The sequence below is a fragment of the Rhipicephalus microplus genome, chromosome 2, assembly GCF_043290135.1.
Source record: "Rhipicephalus microplus isolate Deutch F79 chromosome 2, USDA_Rmic, whole genome shotgun sequence".
NCBI classification, from domain to species: Eukaryota; Metazoa; Arthropoda; class Arachnida; order Ixodida; family Ixodidae; genus Rhipicephalus; species Rhipicephalus microplus.
Genome location: NC_134701.1, coordinates 209,385,260 through 209,403,655, shown reverse-complemented (window position 1 = coordinate 209,403,655; position 18,396 = coordinate 209,385,260). Strand labels below are relative to the sequence as shown.

Below are 18,396 nucleotides of genomic sequence, written 5' to 3'. Positions count from 1 at the left end.
CTATGCATCTTTTTGCTTGCCTTAAGGCTTATATAAGCGATTATTAAACCTTAAAATTTTTTTCTTTTATTATTCTCACTTAGTTATCGTTTGAACAGTCGGTCGTTGATTTGAAAGTGAGCAACATATAAGGTGCAGGTACTGACAGTTTCTAATTACTGTCTTGTATTCAGACGGATCACTTTCCTTATTATCAGTCTGTCCACTCTGCCCTCTTCATGACCTATACCATGTTTGTGGGTATGTGCCACGGTTTGTGAATATCACCAATCGGGATCGTCCACATCTCGCGGCATGCTCGTGGTGACGAAAAAGAAATCCTCGTACGTGGCGCTCGCGCTCCTGGCCGGTTGCGTTGGACCTGCGCAAGCTCCTGGCCCGGCTGCGTCGGACCTTCGGTAAGTCGACCACTTCAAAGTGACCAGTCACCCTTGGGCTGCCCCATTCGCTCGCCTAGCAACCACCTGGTCTCCTTTAGCGTGAGCTTGACAGTGCCCGACTGTTTTGCTCTCGGGTCCCCTCACGACAGCCTGCCATGGTTCTCTCTCGGCCCCCCTCTGTCCATGGCGAGACATTAGCGCGTGGAAGACAGGGCAGACTTGGGACAGGCGCCTCCTCCGCGCCTTCTTTCTGTCCTGTTTTCCACGCGTTAACAGTCGCCATGAATCTATACCAGCTCGCCCAAGTACGCCCCTTTTCTTCAGTCCACCCTCTGTCCTAAGGCTTAGACACTGAACGTAATGTCACGGCACAGACACGGCAGAAGTCCGATATAGAAGAGGTCACTTTAATTAAAATGAAAGGCGCTCGTAAAGAGGACTGGGCAAGGACTTCGTCTTTCTTTCTTGCCGCGCGAGCTCTTCTCTGCAGGTTGAATGCGGCAATATATAGCTTCGTAGAGGCAGCCATAACATACGAGTGCACAGGTTTGTCCATTATAAGTTTCACCTTATCGCCACCTCCCCATTCCACAACCCGTTTTTGTTGGTCAAATCAGATAGAAGAGAAGCAGTTCATTGGATGCAAAAGGAAAATGAAGTGATGACGTCATTCGCACAACGGGTTTTCATTGGTCGCCTTTTTTCCTGGTGGTCGTCAGCCCAAGTCATCGTCGAAAAACACGCGCGGCCATAATCCAGACCTTTAGTCCGCCGTGGTGGCGTAGCGCTTGAGGTGCTCAGCTGTTGATCTGAAAGTAGCGGCTTTCATTACAACCGCGGAGGTCGCATTTCGACGGTGGCGAAACGCTACAGGTCCGTGTACTCAGCGACGTCAGTGCACGTTGAAGAAAACTGGATGGTCGAAGTTTCTGGACCCTCCCCTACGGCGTTCTTTATAATCAAATCATGGTTTTGGCACGTGAAACCCCAGATATTATTATCAACCCTGCGCATTGAAATTGAAGTGACATGCCCGACAGAGTGAATCTGTGGCGCAGGATTGGTGCCCCGAACCGCATTCTGTGCATACGTCGTAAGTGTGAAAAGCTGAGGGACCACGAGAAATAAAAATGCTTCTTTCTGCTGCTTCAGCAGGGAGTTTTGAATTTAATTTCCTATACTCTTCTGAACGTGCTCGCATGTGGAGTGTAGTACTTCTATCGAATGCAGTGATTATATGCTGAGCAATAATGCCACAGAGATCGCTCCTACTAATTATTTTACAAAGAGGACCAACGGGACGCTATGTGAGCGTCTACAGTGCCTCGTAACCAACGAGCCGCTATGTGGGCGTCTGCAGTGCCTCGCAACCAACGAGACGCTATGTGGGCGTCTACTGTGTCTCGCGCCTGCTCACGCATCTTGGGCAGAGCAGCTCATGCCTCGGGTGGAGGAGCACGAGCCGGGAAGACTGACGGAGGAGTTGTTCAGAAAGGGACACGTAGGCGGAACGCTTTTAGCAGACTTTTCTTTGTGACATAGCTACTTTTCTGGGCACAAGTTCGCCCTCAATAAATCATTGTGTGTGTTCTCCCTCTTGTATTACGTGACATTCTGGTGGATGTGCGGGGTATGATTGGAAGTTCCCTTGGTGCAAGAGAAAGAAGCCCTGACCTCCAGCGATTGGAGGAGGAGGAGGAAAAAAACCTTTATTGATGCTGGCTGTGCCAGATAGCCCTTATCCCCACCGGGCTGGTTGACATCCCTAGTCCGGGACGTCATTAGTCGAGGCCGCCACCCGAGCCCGCTGGACTAGAGTTCGCTGTTCCTCTAGTGTGGAGCTATTGAGTAGGGTCGTCTCCCAGTCCTCTTTGGTGGGGTTGGGAAAGAGGGTTAATTTTGGGTTCATTTGGCAGGCCGAGACCATATGGTAAGTGTTGGCCACTTCCCGACAGTACTGGCACTGCCCACTTGTTTTTGGGTCGTAATATTTTAGTATGGCTGGACAGAGCAGCGTATTTGTCTGTAGGTGCCGCAGGATGCGCTCCTCCGTTTTCGAGAGTCCCTTCGCTGGTGCGGGATACAAGCGGCGTTGCTCAATGTAGTATTCTTTGATTTCTCGAAACCGTGTTAAAGGTGTGGGACGTTCAGGTCTATCAGGGGAACGGGGAGTTTCCCGGGAAGTAAGCACGCGGGCCGCTGCATGTGCAGCCTCGTTACCCTGTAGACCCTGATGTCCCGGAGTCCATATAAGACGTTTTGGGGTAGGATCGCGGTTACTGAGGCTGAATTTTAAAAGTCTATTAGCCAATGGAGAGATTTCTCCTGCAAGATAGCTTTCGCAGGCTCTTCGAGAGTCTGTAACTATTTGTTTTGAGTTTGGATGGGATACTGCCAGTGCAATGGCCACCTCCCCCGCGTTACTTCAGCTTGTGGCTTTGAAAGTGAGGCGGTCCACCTGCGTTCCTTGATGTATTACCGCCGCCGTGTAGTATCCCCTAGGTGACGGCCCGGCCACATCGACGTAATAGACCCCATTACGGGAGCCAAGCCGTTGTTCAAGTGCCTCAGCACGCGCTTGCCTTCTGCCCTGGTGCGCCTCCCTGGTCATATTGCGGGGAAGCGGGGACACCCAGAGTTTTGTTCTCCAAAGTTCAGTAATACGCTCTGCGTTTTCGATTTCGCATTCGTACCGGATCAAGAGGCGGTCCAGTAGGCGCCGCCCGGGGGGCGTCTGCGTAAGACGCGTATATTGATTTGTGAGGTGGGCTTCTTGGAGCTCTTGTATAGAGTTAAAGACTCCCAATGCAGAGAGTTTCTGATTTGAAGTACTGATGGGTAAATCAAGTGCGCGCTTAATTACTTTCCTAAGAATAGCATCGACTCTGTTCTCTTCATGTTTAGTCATTCGTAAGTACGGTATTAAATATAGAATCCTGCTAGTTACAAAAGCATTGGCGAGCCGAATCGCGTCTCTTCCTCGTAGCCCCCCGTGCTTGTTTGACACTCGGCGGATCATGTGCCCTACCTGTTCTCCAATTTTCCGTAGCTTGTCTAGCGTGGTGCTGTTTTTTGTTCTGTTGTGAATCAGAAGGCCAAGGATTCGTAGTTCTGAAACCTCTCGTATTGTCCCAGCGATTGGAGCCTGGCGAACTTACTCCAGTACACCAGCGTTCAAGTCACCGCCTCCGAGGTGAGTCACCTGAATTCGGACCACTCCTCACTACTCCAGCAACACGGGCAGCAGTAACCGTCAATTTCACAGAAATGGCGTCTCTCATAATCATGTGGTGGTTTTGGGACGTTAAACCCCCGTGCTTACCTGAACCCTTCCACGGTGACACGCACGAAGATGTGGAAGACTGACTGGAGCATTTCGAGCGGGTCGCAAGGACCAATGCCTGGGATGAGGCGAGGAAATTGGGCCGCGTGTACTTTGCGTTGGAGGATGGAGCGAGAATATGGTTTGAGAACCACGAAGGGGCAATAGCGACGTGGGAAGACTTTCAGCAGCAGTTGCTTGCTGCGTATGCCAGCACAGATCGCCGGGAAAGGGCAGAAAATGCCCTTGAATCAAGAAACCAATGCACGAACGAAAGTGTCAGCATGTATATCGAGAACATGTCCCGTCTCTTCAAACGAGCCAATCCGAAGCTGACCGAAGAAAAGAAAATGCGCCATTTGATGCGTGGAGTCAAACAGGACTTATTTGCAGGCCTGGTTCGCAATCCTCCTCGTACCGTTGCTGAATTACGAACAGAAGCCACGACCATAGAAAGAGCACTGCAGCAGCGTGCCGGTCACTACAATCGGGACGCCGGTAGTGAGCCCGCGGGCGTCCTTTTGGCGAAGCGAGACAGCAGCAACGAGACGCTGAGGGAGCTGGTGCGTTCCATCGTCAAAGAGGAGCTTCGTAACATTCTCCAACCGCAAGTCATGCCGACAGTTTCATCCCTCACATCCGTCATCCGTGATGAAGTTCGGCACGCCATTCTTCAGCCGGAACCAGAAGTGCAACCTCTTGGACTTCAACAACTCCTCTGTCATGCCTAGTTCACACTGAAACATCCGCTTTCTACACCGACCGAAATTCCCTTGCCGCCGAAACGCAGCGCCGTTCGCACTGGACGCGCCTCGCGCCGCCGAATATGCCATCTACTACGGGGCAAACACGGGATGGATACGCTGTCACCCGGTTGTTGCCGTGGCTCGCAAACGCTACTACGCTATCCGGTGGTGTATACTTCGACGATTCTCGTACGCAAGAAGCGAGAAAAGACAGTACTGCTTACTTTGCTGGCAAGTGGCTGTCTTGTAATGCACGAAGAGCAGAAAAACCACCGACGCCAGCGGCGTTGGTGGATTTGTTTTGCTCTGCAAGACCGCAACAAGCTTGGTCACGCCAACAGCAAGCTCGGTCACCTCTTTCACGAAATACGGAGGCGAAGTAGGCACAGAGTAGGTTAAACTTCCGTTGGTTTCAACATTCAGTTACGTGCACTGTGGCATAACAAGTGAGTAGGGCTTGGCCACCATTTTTCAAAATTCCTTGACTAGCGCTTCTATTGGTCCGCGGTGACCGATTCGGCGGCAGACGCCGCGAAAATCGGTCTGAGAGCGGTCGGCGCGGAGAGGGCCCTTTCGGCGGATCTCGCCGCCGCCGAACCGGATTCGGAGCACTTTCGGCGGCCGGAATGCTCAGTGTGAACGTGGCTTCAGTCTTCCCGGCTCGTGCTTGTACACCAGAGGCATGCGCTGCTCTGCCCAAGATGCGTGAGCCGGCGCGAGGCACAGTGGACGCCCACATAACGCCTTGTTGGTTGCGAGGCACTGCAGACGCCCACATAGCGTCCCGTTGGTTGCGAGGCACTGTAGACGCCCACATAGCGTCCCGTTGGTCCTCTTTGTAAAATAATTAGTAGGAGCAATCTCTGTGGCAATATGAAGCTTTTTCAGATCGGGAGGTCTCTAAACCTCTGACGCTGACTGTACAATCTAGAGTGCGCAGTGAAAAAAAAAAGTCAGACTAGCGTATAGCTAAAATCGCGAGACGAAGATGTCACCTACTCTGCGTGTTTGTAATTTTTCGCAACTAGAAACAACACAAAGCTTTGCAAAACTAAACTTGACGTCTACACGATTCAGGTATATTGCAAGGTCACGGAGGTCACGTGACCTTGCAATATACACTGCAATAACACTGCACGTGATGCGAACGCAGCATCATTCAGCGTCTCGGACGCTTCGAGACATCGGGACCAGCAACTACGAAAACCCCGTTACGTTACCATTGTTATTAAAAAAAACTATACCCAGCTGATCTTGCTACTGCATATAACGCTAACGGAGGCAAGTGCCGAGCACAGAGGCTTCACCATAACCGGCGAAAAACTTGAACTTACGGCATCGTAAAGCTTCAGTCGGAGCCGGAGAGCATTTGTACAGCTGCGCCAGTGAAGTCCCCTCGCATCCACTGTGACGTCAAGCGCTCTTGCGTAGCTTAAAGCATATTTGAGACGCCAGCTTTAGGCTCTGGAAGTGCTGAGCGCTCTGGCAAACGTCACGGGAGATCCTGATACCGTTTCAATATCTTTTAGGTAAAGAGGACAAAATTTACATTGCCCGTACGCTTAAAATCACTGCAGGGCAATACACTTAAGCTTCGAGCTTGTTCGAACGGGAAGATTCCCTAGTGAGGTGAAGAAAATGTGCACTCTCACATGTTGTATGAAGCTTGGGCTGAATTTTCAATGCTATCCTCGAGCGGAATGAGTGCCAATTAGGCGAAAAACAAAAGTGTGCCTAGTTACGCTTCAGTCTTTTTACAAGTTTTTTCTTTCCGTGTTACAACTTCCTGCAAGCAGACCAGGCTGCTCGTAGAATGACGATTCAAAAAAGAAAAAAGAACCTGCGAGACAAATATTGAAAACTCAAAGAGTGAAGGGGCGATGAACAGGGTAACGCAACTCGCACAGTTTCCACGCAAGTTTCTTCACTCGACAGCGTCAGCCACTGCATCTGGGATCTATGCATCATCGCACGAAACTGTCACTGGTTAAAAAGAAAAGCTTATCTCGTTTCCTCACCAAATATCACGTAATTCTCTATTCTGAAACATTTTGCCTTTGTTTCAGAGCTCATCTCTAACAGTATATTGCGTGTGCCGCACGCAACTGCTTAACATTTGGCGCTTTTGTTCTCTTTTGAACTCTGAGGCTTATCCTCGTAGGAGGTGTAAACCAACACCTGACGCCCAAGAGCGGTGACTTCAGCAGCGCCTCGTCGTACCGCCACCTAGACGAACCCTCAGCATGGCTGTACCATTCCCAAGGTTTAGGGTGAGTTTTACAATCGTTCCGACGGCTAATGAATAGCTGTGCATCTACCCGATCCATTCTGTACATTACACAATGTCGTGTGCACAGGTTCAATACACTGTATACACAGTATCGAACAATGCATAGAGTGCAGTTAAATGCACTCTATGCATTGTACTGATCACTGTTTATTTTCATCGTCTATAATACAAAACGAGTTTTGTACTGACAGGGAACAGTCAACACGTTAGCGTTCACTGCCTGGAGGCATGCGATTTGATGTTGGGCTCAATATAGGATATTGAGTGTGTTATTATAGCATGCGGAACACGTTGAAGTCATTGCTCGCGCTTGTGTATTCACTCTATATTTCTGCTGTACGTCTTTCTAAGGGGAAACCATTCATTTTTTATAGCTTTAGTTGGGCCCAATGATTGCTCTTGTGATTTATTTGTATTAAACTTATTAGGACTACCGTTATGAGCTGCATCTTATATGCATGAAGTACACGTTCGTACAGCCGTTCACTGTTCAAATAAACTCATTAAGTTTTTTGATAGCTGATTTAAGCCGCGGTGATCAAGAGGCTAAACTTGCGAATAATTATTCTCGAAAACAGTGCTGTCAAATTTGTATCATCCACTGCGGCCGTTGATTTCTGTAAAACAAGGTATTGTCCCAAACCATAGGTTGCATTTGTCATGAAGCTTTGCCATTATCTAGTACTGACGCAGACTAAAGGCTGGCAAGGCAAAATACAAAAAAAATCTTTATAGGTTCATTTACCTGGCAGCAATCTACAATAGGTTTTTATAGAGCGGTTAACGTTACACGTATAGTCTGTAGTGTCTGACAGCACGTAAGCTGACCTGACGCGTCTCTTACCAGGTTATGCTGCATACTCACTTGGACGGCCACATACGCCACACGACACTCATGGAGTACTCAAAGTAAGGCTCGCTGCTTTTTATCATCTCCCGTTGTGGCCGTTCATTGGTTGTCGAAGTCTCGACGCTTTGTTCCTAAACCCACTTTCCGTCACAGGAAGAAAAAGATTGATCTCGGCTACGCCAACCTTCAAGACTGCTTGAAGAAGACTAGGCCGTCCAAACCTAGCACTTTGCAGAACTACCTGAAGGAGATGCCGAACTATCTGAGAGTCATCGTGTAAGTAACGCCGTCGCTTTGTCCTCCTCTTTCCGTGGACTTCGTTAATGCTCTTCATTAAGTCCACTGTATAAATAGTTTAAAATGAGCTTTCAGTGACAGTGACGTCAGCTTAAGGGAAAAAATACCCCTGTCAAACCAAGCACACCAGCTCACCATCCTTGTATTGTAAACAGCGTGTGGCAAGAGGTTCGAATGGTTAAAATTCTCGTGAAATCTTCTCATAATTCACCGAAAAGGACGAGGCAACCTTGATATACTATACCATTTTTATGTGTCTCGAGGCATTAATCAGAAAAATAAATATTAATAAAAATTGAAAGTATCTCGCGACAAGGCCCCCATTCTTGTGCTTGCAGTGAGAAGCGGCACTTCATTTTACTGTTTAATAGCTTAACCTATCTTAAAGTATTCTTTATGAGTTTCTGTAACAAAATATTACAATACAACAACCACTTATGACGCTAAACACACTTGTATAGCTGAAAGATGAGAAGTGTGTCATAGTGGTTGTTACGAGTGCACTATTTTCTCATTGGGCATTTGCTATCTGCCCCCTTAAAAGATAAAATTATATAGTATACTCTGAGTATTAAAGCAATGCTTAATCTGCGAAACGAATTCGGTAAATTCGCCTTATCTACGTCGTTTCAGTTCCTGTTAGCTAAAGGGCAGAAAGTACAATAAAGGTAAGAAAGTACGGTATGCCGAGAGAACCGTGCTCTACTATAGTCCTTAGCGAACAGAATATTCAGTTATGTTCATGCTAAAGTGCTTTAATGTAGTTTCGGTAAAATCATGTCTTACACTTGGTACGCACATTGACGGACATAAAGCGCAACGCATCACATCGCGTCCTTTCGAAGCCGTATTGATCAGTCGTACAACTTGAAACTTCACCCACTAGATGGCGACGTCGTTCCGGAATTGGAGATTCTATATGAAACGAAACGATACGGCTTCTGTGGTGTGAGCTCTCGTAGCCCGCCGTCTGTTCAACATGCTGTGATTGTTTCAACCGATTGTTTCCATCGGAATCTAACCGTACTTTACGGCATCAAAAAAGTCGCGTACATTACTAATGACTCAGCCCTCATATCAGTGGGGGATGACTTGAGCGAAAATCTAATTTCCAAGTTGGTCGTCGTATCGAGACTGCTATATACTAACAAAATCTCTTCGCGATTCTTGAAGTAAGGGTTAATAGCGAAAAAAAATGTTTTTGTTTCATTTCCACTACTGTGGTAACCATATGGCTCTAGTATTTTATTACGACGGCAGCTCAAATGGAACGGTGACGTAGCGAACACTGTTCCAGCTACCAAATATTAGCAGCATAATGTGGTGTAACAAAAACTAACAATTCAATAAGTCAGCAACACTTAAAACAATATATTACAACTTGCTGATGAAAATAAAGGCCAACATTTCACAACATAAAATAGCTCGAAATTTAAACAAGTAAAACAACATCACGATGCTATATTAAAGAAATGCATCTCAAGTTTTTTGCCGAAACGTGTTAGAATGACTATCAGAGGCGATATTATCAGGAAGATAATTCCACGGGTGCTTGCGGTAGTGCTGATGTGTTAAACGTGTTTATGTTACCAAACATGCTCTTGAAGCTCAGATAATTATGTAACCTGTGAGGCATGTAGAGGGACATTCAATCCCATTGAATATAGGTAATCGATGACATTAAACTATTGCAAATGCCGAATAGAGCTTTGCGCAGACTTATTGGCCTCTATTTCTACGCCAAAATCAGTAAAAATGTGCATAGATTAAAGTGCGGGTCAATGAAAGCAAGTTGGTTAACATCGATGCGGAATTCCACTCTACGGCTTCCCTTGTGATCCACGTGGCATGTTTAGCACGTAAAACGCGAAATTATGAAAAACTAAAGTAACCAGTTCTTAGTCCTGCCACTGCGAACTTTGCCTCTTTCATGCGCAGTGGTGACCGGGATGCCCTGACACGCATTGCGTACGAGGCTGCCGTAGACCAGGCCAACTGCGGCGTCATCTACAGCGAGATGCGCCTGTTCGCCCAGATGATGAGCAGCAGCATGTCGAGCCTGCCCAAGGGTTCGGGCCCCATGACGCTCAACACGACCCGGGAGGTGGTCGACGCCACGCTGGCTGGATTCGCCAAGGCCGAGCAGGAATGCGGCATCAAGGCGCGCCTCGTTCTCGCCTGCTTCAGGGACAAGCCAGGTGAGAATGCCCCGAGCACAGTACGCACATCGCTCGTCGAGCAACGATTCATACACAACGCAGGACATGCTCAGTCATTTTCTTTTACCCCTCTTTTCAATCTAATCAGGGTGTTCCGAAAACAATAGGCCTTTTCCATGTTCGTAAACAGGGGTGGACATCGACACACTGGGGTTCTTTAAGCGACGTCGCGACGAGTAGGCTCCACCTGGCCGAAAGCTCACCACGATACCTTATATATATGATCACGTGGCAACTGGCACAGCCGCTGTGAAGCTGCCTCCGAGCACAGCGCATCGGGAAGCCTCCCGCCAACATTATATTTATTCCAATGTTATATTTATTCCTTCTCGCTGTATAATTGAGTTGCCTATTGTTTCTTTTCCAATTTTTGAACGCCCTGGAGGCTCCTCGACGTGCTGTGCTCGGAGGCAGCTTCGCAGCTGTTGTGCCAGTTGTCAACGTGTTTATAGAGGGCGGTGGTGAGCTTGAAGCTAGGAAAACTCATTGAACAGGGTTTACCAGCATTGATGTACGCAGATGATATAGTGCTAATGGCCGACAACAAGGAAGATTTACAGAGATCGATGGACATCTGCGGTAATGAGGGAGATAGGTTAGATTTCAGATTCAGTAAGGAAAAATCAGCACTCTAGAGTTTTAATGATAATGAAGGTAGTGAGCTCAGAATACGGGAAATCACGCTAGAGATAACACTTAAATACAAATATCTGGGCCTATGGATAAGCAATGGGGCCGAGTACCTAAGGGAACAGGAAATATACGTGACGACTAAAGGTAACAGGAATGCAGCGGTGATGAAAAACAGGGCACTGTGAAATTACAATAAGTATGAGGTTGTGAGAGGATTATGGAAAGGGGTCATGTTTCCTGGTCTGACGTTCGGCAATGCAGTCTTGCGCATGAGATCAGAAGTTCAAGCAAGATTAGAAATTAAGCAACGTGGAATAGGTAGGCTTGCCTTGGGAGCTCACGGGAATACATCAAATCAGGGAGTACAAGGTGATATGGGATGGGCATCATTTTAGGGCAGGGAAGCTAGCAGCAAGATAAAATTTGAGAAGCGATTAAGAGAAATGGGGGAGAGGCGCGTTGGACTAGGAAGGTATTCAGCTACTTGTACAAGAAGAATTTCGATACAAAATGGAGGAAGCGAACCAGAAAATTGACTGGTAAATACTTAGAAAACAGCAGGGGGCCAAACCAAAAAAGAATTATCGGTTAAGAAGAAGGTGAAGGAAGCTGAAACCGATATGTGGAGAATCGGCATGATTAAGAAGTGCGAACTAGGGATCTATCGAACTTTTAATCAGGAAATTGCTAAGGAAAGGATCTATGATAATACTCGGGGTAGTTCTTTACTGTTTGAGGCCAGGACGGGAGTATTGCGAACCAAGACATATCGGGCCAAATACGAAGGGGTAGACACGGTATGCAGTGCGTGTGGAGAGGAAGAGGAAACTGCCGATGTTCTGTAAATGACTTCGCCCTATAGTTCAGGATGATGGCGAAGAGTTTTTCAAAGCACTGGGGTTCAGGGACACGGAGGGCAAAATAGATTTTAAGCGGGTAGAATTAACTAGGAGGTTATCTGATTGGTGGCTAAAGTCAAGGCACGAGTGAAAATTAAACTCTTCACTGCAAAGTACGAGTCCTCAACATCACTATTTAAAGAAAAAAAATAAATCTAGTTCTTGGTTCACTAAATGTTAGGACTTGGTGGCGTTAGCCACCGCCAGATCTAAAGGGTATAGCCATATCCATCCATCCATCCATCCATCCATCCATCCATCCATCCATCCATCCATCCATCCATCCATCCATCCATCCATCCATCCATCCATCCATCCTGAGCGGAGCCTACGCGCCATGACGTCGTAACAAGCGCATCAGTATGTCGACGGCGCCTACCCCTGTTTACAAACATGGTCAAGCAATGGTCCGAAGGGGCCAGCCTGGATAAGCGCGGCTGCCTATCACCCTCAGGATTGTTTTCCGAAGGCGGGGTCGTCCAGCTCGTGGTGTCGGTCGCGCCCATTGGTGCCGGCTTGTGTGCATCCATTTTCGTGGACGACATGCCGCAGACTTGTGTCCAACTACAGGCTTTTTTAAACGCACCAAATAACGAATATTCGATAAAACGACCTTCGAGCATCGAAACTAATGTTCCATACTTAACGCCTGTAAACAAAAGTTTGACTCTATCGCGCTGACTTTGTTGAAATATAGCCCGAATCAGAGCAACCTGGAGTTATCCAGACTTCATCGAAGCGTGTGAGTCATCTTGGCCATCTGAGAGAATGTTGCAAAATAGTAGTAACGAATAGTCTTGGAGCGGGCCATACTATATCGAAGAATAGGAAACTGAGCGGGCGTCGGTGCACGCGCACGTGGTCAGGGCAGTTCGCGTTGGGCATTAAAATAAACGGACGTCTCTCTTTTTTATGTCTTTCGCGACGCACTTTATGGCATTTGGTACACTGGTTTGATACGTATAAAGTAAATTTTCTATATGATTTGGAAACAGCTCTTGTTGGCACATATTTCAGCTACTGAAACACTGATCTAACTATTCAGTTTAACGTATACTTCACAACTCGAATAAAGGAAAGTAATCTCATGCGCTGTTAGTTTATGCGCCACATACCACTACCCTGATGTCGCACGATGTCTATGCATTACGGCGAACACGCAAAGCCGAGGGTTATACGAATGAATGTACTGTCCCTCATAACTGAATGACTGCGATGACGTCGATCTTACATAGTTAACGCCGGCAAGCTATTCTTCTATATAGGCATGCTAAATCATCGCTGATGTCAGCGGGGCTTGTATAATGTATGCTTGTCACACAGGTCCCGTTAATTAGGGAGGCGATCGCCGGGCTAATTCCAAGGGCCGAAGTATCGGTCCCCCGAACCGCACCACGAAAGCGTGGACAATTTAGAAGTGGTCCTTTTTGGCGCGCCAGCGGACGCCGGCTGTGGCCCAAAGAACAAGTCAGAGCCGAGAGTTGATAAACAAAACAGAATTATATTCTCAATAATAGCAGATCCAAAACAATACACAGGTATGCACACTCCACAATAGTTGAGTACAATATGTCACCAGTCAAACAACGTACTACACAGTACAATCAGCCACACTCGAAACAACGGACACAGACAACAATACACACTACAATGCAGTCGCATGCAGTGAACAACCAAAACACTTAAAGACTAAAGAGATGGAAAACCTATTCAGTCCAAAGTTCTTGGAACAAAAGTCTGGATGATGCTCTTCCGAGAATCACTCACTCAAAGTCCAGCGTTGTTGTCGTTCCGCTGGCCCCGAAGTTTCTCTTCCAGGAAACCTCGCCGAAGTTTCTCTTCCAGGAAACCTCACGTCCTCAATAGGCCACTCTCCAAGCTTCAAACTTCTTCGCCGGAAACACGTCGGCTTCACACACGCAGCTGTTGCCACGCGTCTTCGCTCGATAGGGGTAAACACACACACTCTTGCCTGTAGCTCGAGTCGTCACCCCTCAGGTGGAAATCATCTTCTTCTCCTGCTTTGTCTCTACAGACAAAACCTTCGCCGACTACACGGCGGAATCCCTACGCGCTCTGGCGCCAACTTCCGTCTTCTCCTGATCTCTCATGTCGGCTGCTCGATTAAATACCTTCCGCGCGAGATTCCAGAAGGTTCTCGTCTTTTCGTCGGCGGGATGCGCAGCGGAGGCTGGGGGAAGGCGCGAGACTGTACGAGGGCCGTCCCCGACAGATGACTCAACCCGGCATAACACGCCCATTTCCTTCCAGAAATTTCCAGTGCTTGCTCGGCCGCCGTTGTGGGGTGAGGAGGTTCGTCGGCGAAGCCACGCTTCCGAGAGGAGAGGCTCGCGCGCCCGGGGAGCCTTTAGATGTTTGTTTTCTTTTTCTTTCTTTTTCGTTGCCCTCGCGGCGTCACTCCGGCGGTTCGTCGCGAGAATGTGGCGGCGCGCCCTATTTGAGCGCTCGTTCTGTGACAATGCTTTAACACCAGCATTATCTCTATTTCTTCTTACTCTAATGATTGAGTTTCCTTCAGTTCTTTTTTTTTGAACGTCTGGGTGGTATTGGGTGGATTTAATGCAATCTATCTGGTTGGTTTTTTCGCAGAGTGGGCTGACGAGGTCGTGACCTTATGCCAGGAGTACAAGGGCAAGGGCGTTGTCGGCATGGACGTGTGCGGAGTGTTCGCCCCGAAGCAGACCGCGAAGGAGGGCGAGGAGATCCTTCACCCTCAAGTCATACAGGCCTTCAAGGTAACTAACTCAACTAACAAGCGGCGCGAAAGGGGGTTGGTGCGCAAGGCTGACCGCAGCGAGAGTGGTCGTGCATCTACACTTGTGACACCTTCAAGGCGAAATCTTTTTGAATGCCAGAGCAAAAAGTGATTGTCTGTATGTCGGTGTCAAGTGAGCAAAGAAGAAGTCGCCATAATGTGAAGACGTCATTCTATGACGTTATCACGACGCCAAATAAAATGACTTTGCATGACTACTCTCTTTGCTAACTCAAAAGTTGGTCGAATTCCGCAACCGCTATCAAACACCGTGAGTTTAATGATAAATGTTGGCGTTATACCTGCCAGAACCACGATATCAATCAATCAATCAATCAATCAATCAAGTCCTTATTTTCAGTTGGTATATACAAGGAGGGGACGTCTAAAAAAGGCAAGATTCATTGCAAGGCAATTTATTCTTAATTATCTTTGTTGAATTAATCAAGAAGTAACTGTCGAATTCTTCGGATGATAAAAAAGTCACAGCTTTTCAGCAAAGGCGAAGCAATGAATGCATTAGCAACAAATTGGAAGGTCACGCGCAGAATGACAAGCAGATCGAAACGTGCCCCCCGTTTCTCACGTACAAGTGACGCACGAAACGTACTCACAGGTACAGATGAACGCGAATAAGTGTCTCAGTTGTTACTTCGTTGTGTATGAAAAGCACGCTCTTTTCGCAAACGGAGGCTGTTGAACGATTGCAGTGACCTTTGTGCGCCCCGTAATTACAACGAAATCGTTCCAGTGCAAGCGCAACGCCCGCAAAGACATATGATTCTCCCCGCCGGAAAATAAGGGCGCGCGAGAGATCGTCCACTCCCCTCCTCTCCGCAGGCCAAAGTACGCGTGAGAGATGAGAGCCGCGGCGCGCTGATTGCGTCATCTTGCTTATTATGCTAAAAATACGATATTTCCCCCAGAGATGCCCGAAGAAACCACGGTAAGTGGTAGATATAAATAGCTTGCCGTTTAAACGTTGACAGTGGTACCTCTGGATGGCTCAGTGCTTACCGCCTCGCATTCACGGCGCGGAGGTCCCACGTTCGATTTCACGCACCGGAGTCGATTTTCTGGAATTTTTTCTTGCGTTTTCATATATATGGATACGTATACATATACAGTCCATGACATTGACGCTGACGCCGGCGGCGAAATCCAGCCGAGAGCGTCCATATGATTGCTATCACAATAAAAGAGCAAGCGTCTGTGTGGAACGTCAGCTTGACATTCCATGTCTGCGGCAGCAGTACAGTGGTTACGGTGTTCAGCTCTTGACCCGAAAGTACAGGTAGAACACCGGATGGGCGAAACTGTCGAAACCCTATCATACAAGGTCCCTCATAATACAATCTCGCGCTTTTGGCTGCGGATATCATAAAGTTCCTGTTAACGGGACGTTTCTTTCGTCGCTTGTTGCCTTTTTTATATTCTCCAGAAAGCGGCCACCCTGGGTGTTCACCGCACGGCCCACGCTGGTGAAGCCGGCCCTCCGAGCAACATCGCGCGCGCGATCACTGAGCTGGGCGCCGAGCGTATTGGGCATGGCTACGCCGCCATGCGCGAGGGTGGCGAGGCCTTCAAGCTGGCTATATCCAAGAAGATTCACTTCGAGGTGTGTCCTAACAGCAGCTACCTGACGGGAGCCGTGAAGCCTACCGAGGAGCACCCTATGATGGCGTACGTTTTGCTACTATAGATAGATAGATAGATAGATAGATAGATAGATAGATAGATAGATAGATAGATAGATAGATAGATAGATAGATAGATAGATGACAGACAGACAGACAGACGCAGTTAGATAGATAGATAGATAATAGATAGATAGATAGATAGATGACAGACAGACGCAGTTAGATAAATAGATAGATAGATAGATAGATAGATAGACAGATAGATAGATAGATAGATAGATAGATAGATAGATAGATAGATAGATAGATAGATAGATAGATAGATAGATAGATAGATAGATAGATAGATAGATAGATAGATAGATAGATAGATAGATAGATAGATAGATAGACAGATAGATAGACAGATAGATAGATAGATAGATAGATAGATAGATAGATAGATAGATAGATAGATAGATAGATAGATAGATAGATAGATAGATAGATAGATAGATAGATAGATAGATAGATAGATAGATAGATAGATAGATAGATAGGTCGTTTCTATGGTTTCCCTCGCAGTTGCAAGAAGCATAACGCCAGCTTCTCGATGAGCACTGACGACCCGACCATCACGCACACGGACATTGACGACGAGTACTGGCTGGCACTGAGACAGGGGCTCTCACCCCAGGACATCATTAAGACGGTGCGTATCACGAAAGAGCACTTTCCAATAAGCATAGTTAATTCTGATTTTAACTTTCATTGCGTTGCCTTCACGGCAGCGTCAACTTGTTCAGTGGTGTTAATGTGAGCGAAGAAGTCGATAGCATAGCTCACACTTGTAGAACTTTTCTTGCGATTAATCTTCTTTTCTTTATTATTTCATAATATCACTTGAAAAAGTAGGCCACTATGGTACACTTATTTATTTCTATATTTTTTGAGGGATGTTTAATATTAGGTGAAACTTGAAAAAAAACATGGACAAAACAAGTGACGGCAGGACAATACCCTTCGTCTAGGTCGATGGATATACCGTCGAGACGCAATTCGAAGGTTGGGGGTTCGGGCCCCACAGACGGTAGTATTTTTTGTTTTGTTTTTGACCTCTTAAGCTGATTTACATTTACGTCGTAATACCACAGGTAATATAAAAATAATATCAGGGATTCTACGCCACAAAACCGCGATATAGATGTAAGAGACGGCCGTATTGATGGGCTCTGAAACTTACAATCATCTGGTGTTCTTTAATCTGCACTAACATCTACGATTTCACCTGCATTGAAATGCGACCACCGCTGCTGGGATCGAACCAGCAACCTTCGGGTAAGCAGCCGAGCATTGTATAACCACTGCTACATCATGGCAGACTCTCACACTGCAGTTTATATAAAAAAAAATAACTGTCGACCATACTTTTGTTGGCATAATTACTATGGTTTCGCTTGGTTGTACTTGCGAAATTATATTCACATTAGAACGCAGATGTCACATGCATTAATATTTCCATCTTTCTTTGCTTATATACAGAACGTGTATAAGTAACAATACACGCGATCCTGCGATAGAAATCACGCAATGATGATAGAATTGAAAGCATAACGATTTTATTCTTTCAGAACCACGATGCCATCGATAACTGTTTCCTGCCTCCGGAAGAGAAGAAAACGCTACGCAAGTGGTTCGATGAGCTGAACGGGCTCGCTTAGGGTGTCGCTGCCACACAACCAAGCCAGGAAAGTGAAGAACGCGGCCCCCAACTTTCGCAAGGCTCCACGACCTTGCACGCTACGCCAAGATTCCACTTCCCTTTTTTTTCTGCCTTTTTTTTGGAAGCCAGTTGTCCTCGACGGTCGAAGCAAAATTAAACCATTGGTTTCTCGTCTTCTGTCTTGTGCCCATATAGTTTTATTACAGCTGCCTAGCAGAACAATTGGCACTGCGACGCACTTGCACGCGCGAGAAAGTCGTATTCGGATTGCCACTGCTTACGAAGAGCCCAGACAAATTGAAGACGAGTGTGGCTAGAACGCGTTCTTTGCATCAAAATGATTTTGTTTACAGAAGCAGCTCGTAGTGAGCTAGTTCTTTCGTAGCATCGCACTGACCCAAGTATTTTACTTTGATCTAGACCTTTATGAAACCTAAAAGGCAACAAGGAAGGAAGGGCTTGAAAACTGTGGCACACACGCACGATGGGGGATTGGCCAAGAACCTGGTAGTTCTGACGAAATAGGGTTAATTTGTTAGCTAACGTTTTTTAATCTGAAAGAGCAAGGGCGAAATTGAATATTAGAAATGGACAGCGACAACAACAAATTAATGAATGAATAAAGCAATTTGAAAAAGAATC

At 46.9% G+C, this 18,396-nt stretch overlaps 1 protein-coding gene across 1 annotated transcript; it reads left to right on the top strand.

Annotated features, from left to right (window-relative positions):
- The first annotated feature begins 284 nt into the window (after positions 1-284).
- Positions 285-17,931, top strand: LOC119169583 (Adenosine deaminase-related growth factor B). The gene is made up of 9 exons (XM_075884700.1): positions 285-398; positions 6,610-6,718; positions 7,586-7,647; positions 7,742-7,864; positions 9,824-10,083; positions 14,247-14,392; positions 15,854-16,095; positions 16,617-16,743; positions 17,663-17,931. Exons 2-9 carry the CDS (start codon positions 6,692-6,694, stop codon positions 17,750-17,752), a joined length of 1,077 nt encoding a protein of 358 aa, XP_075740815.1. The 5' UTR covers positions 285-398; positions 6,610-6,691; the 3' UTR covers positions 17,753-17,931.
- Positions 17,932-18,396: the final 465 nt, after the last annotated feature.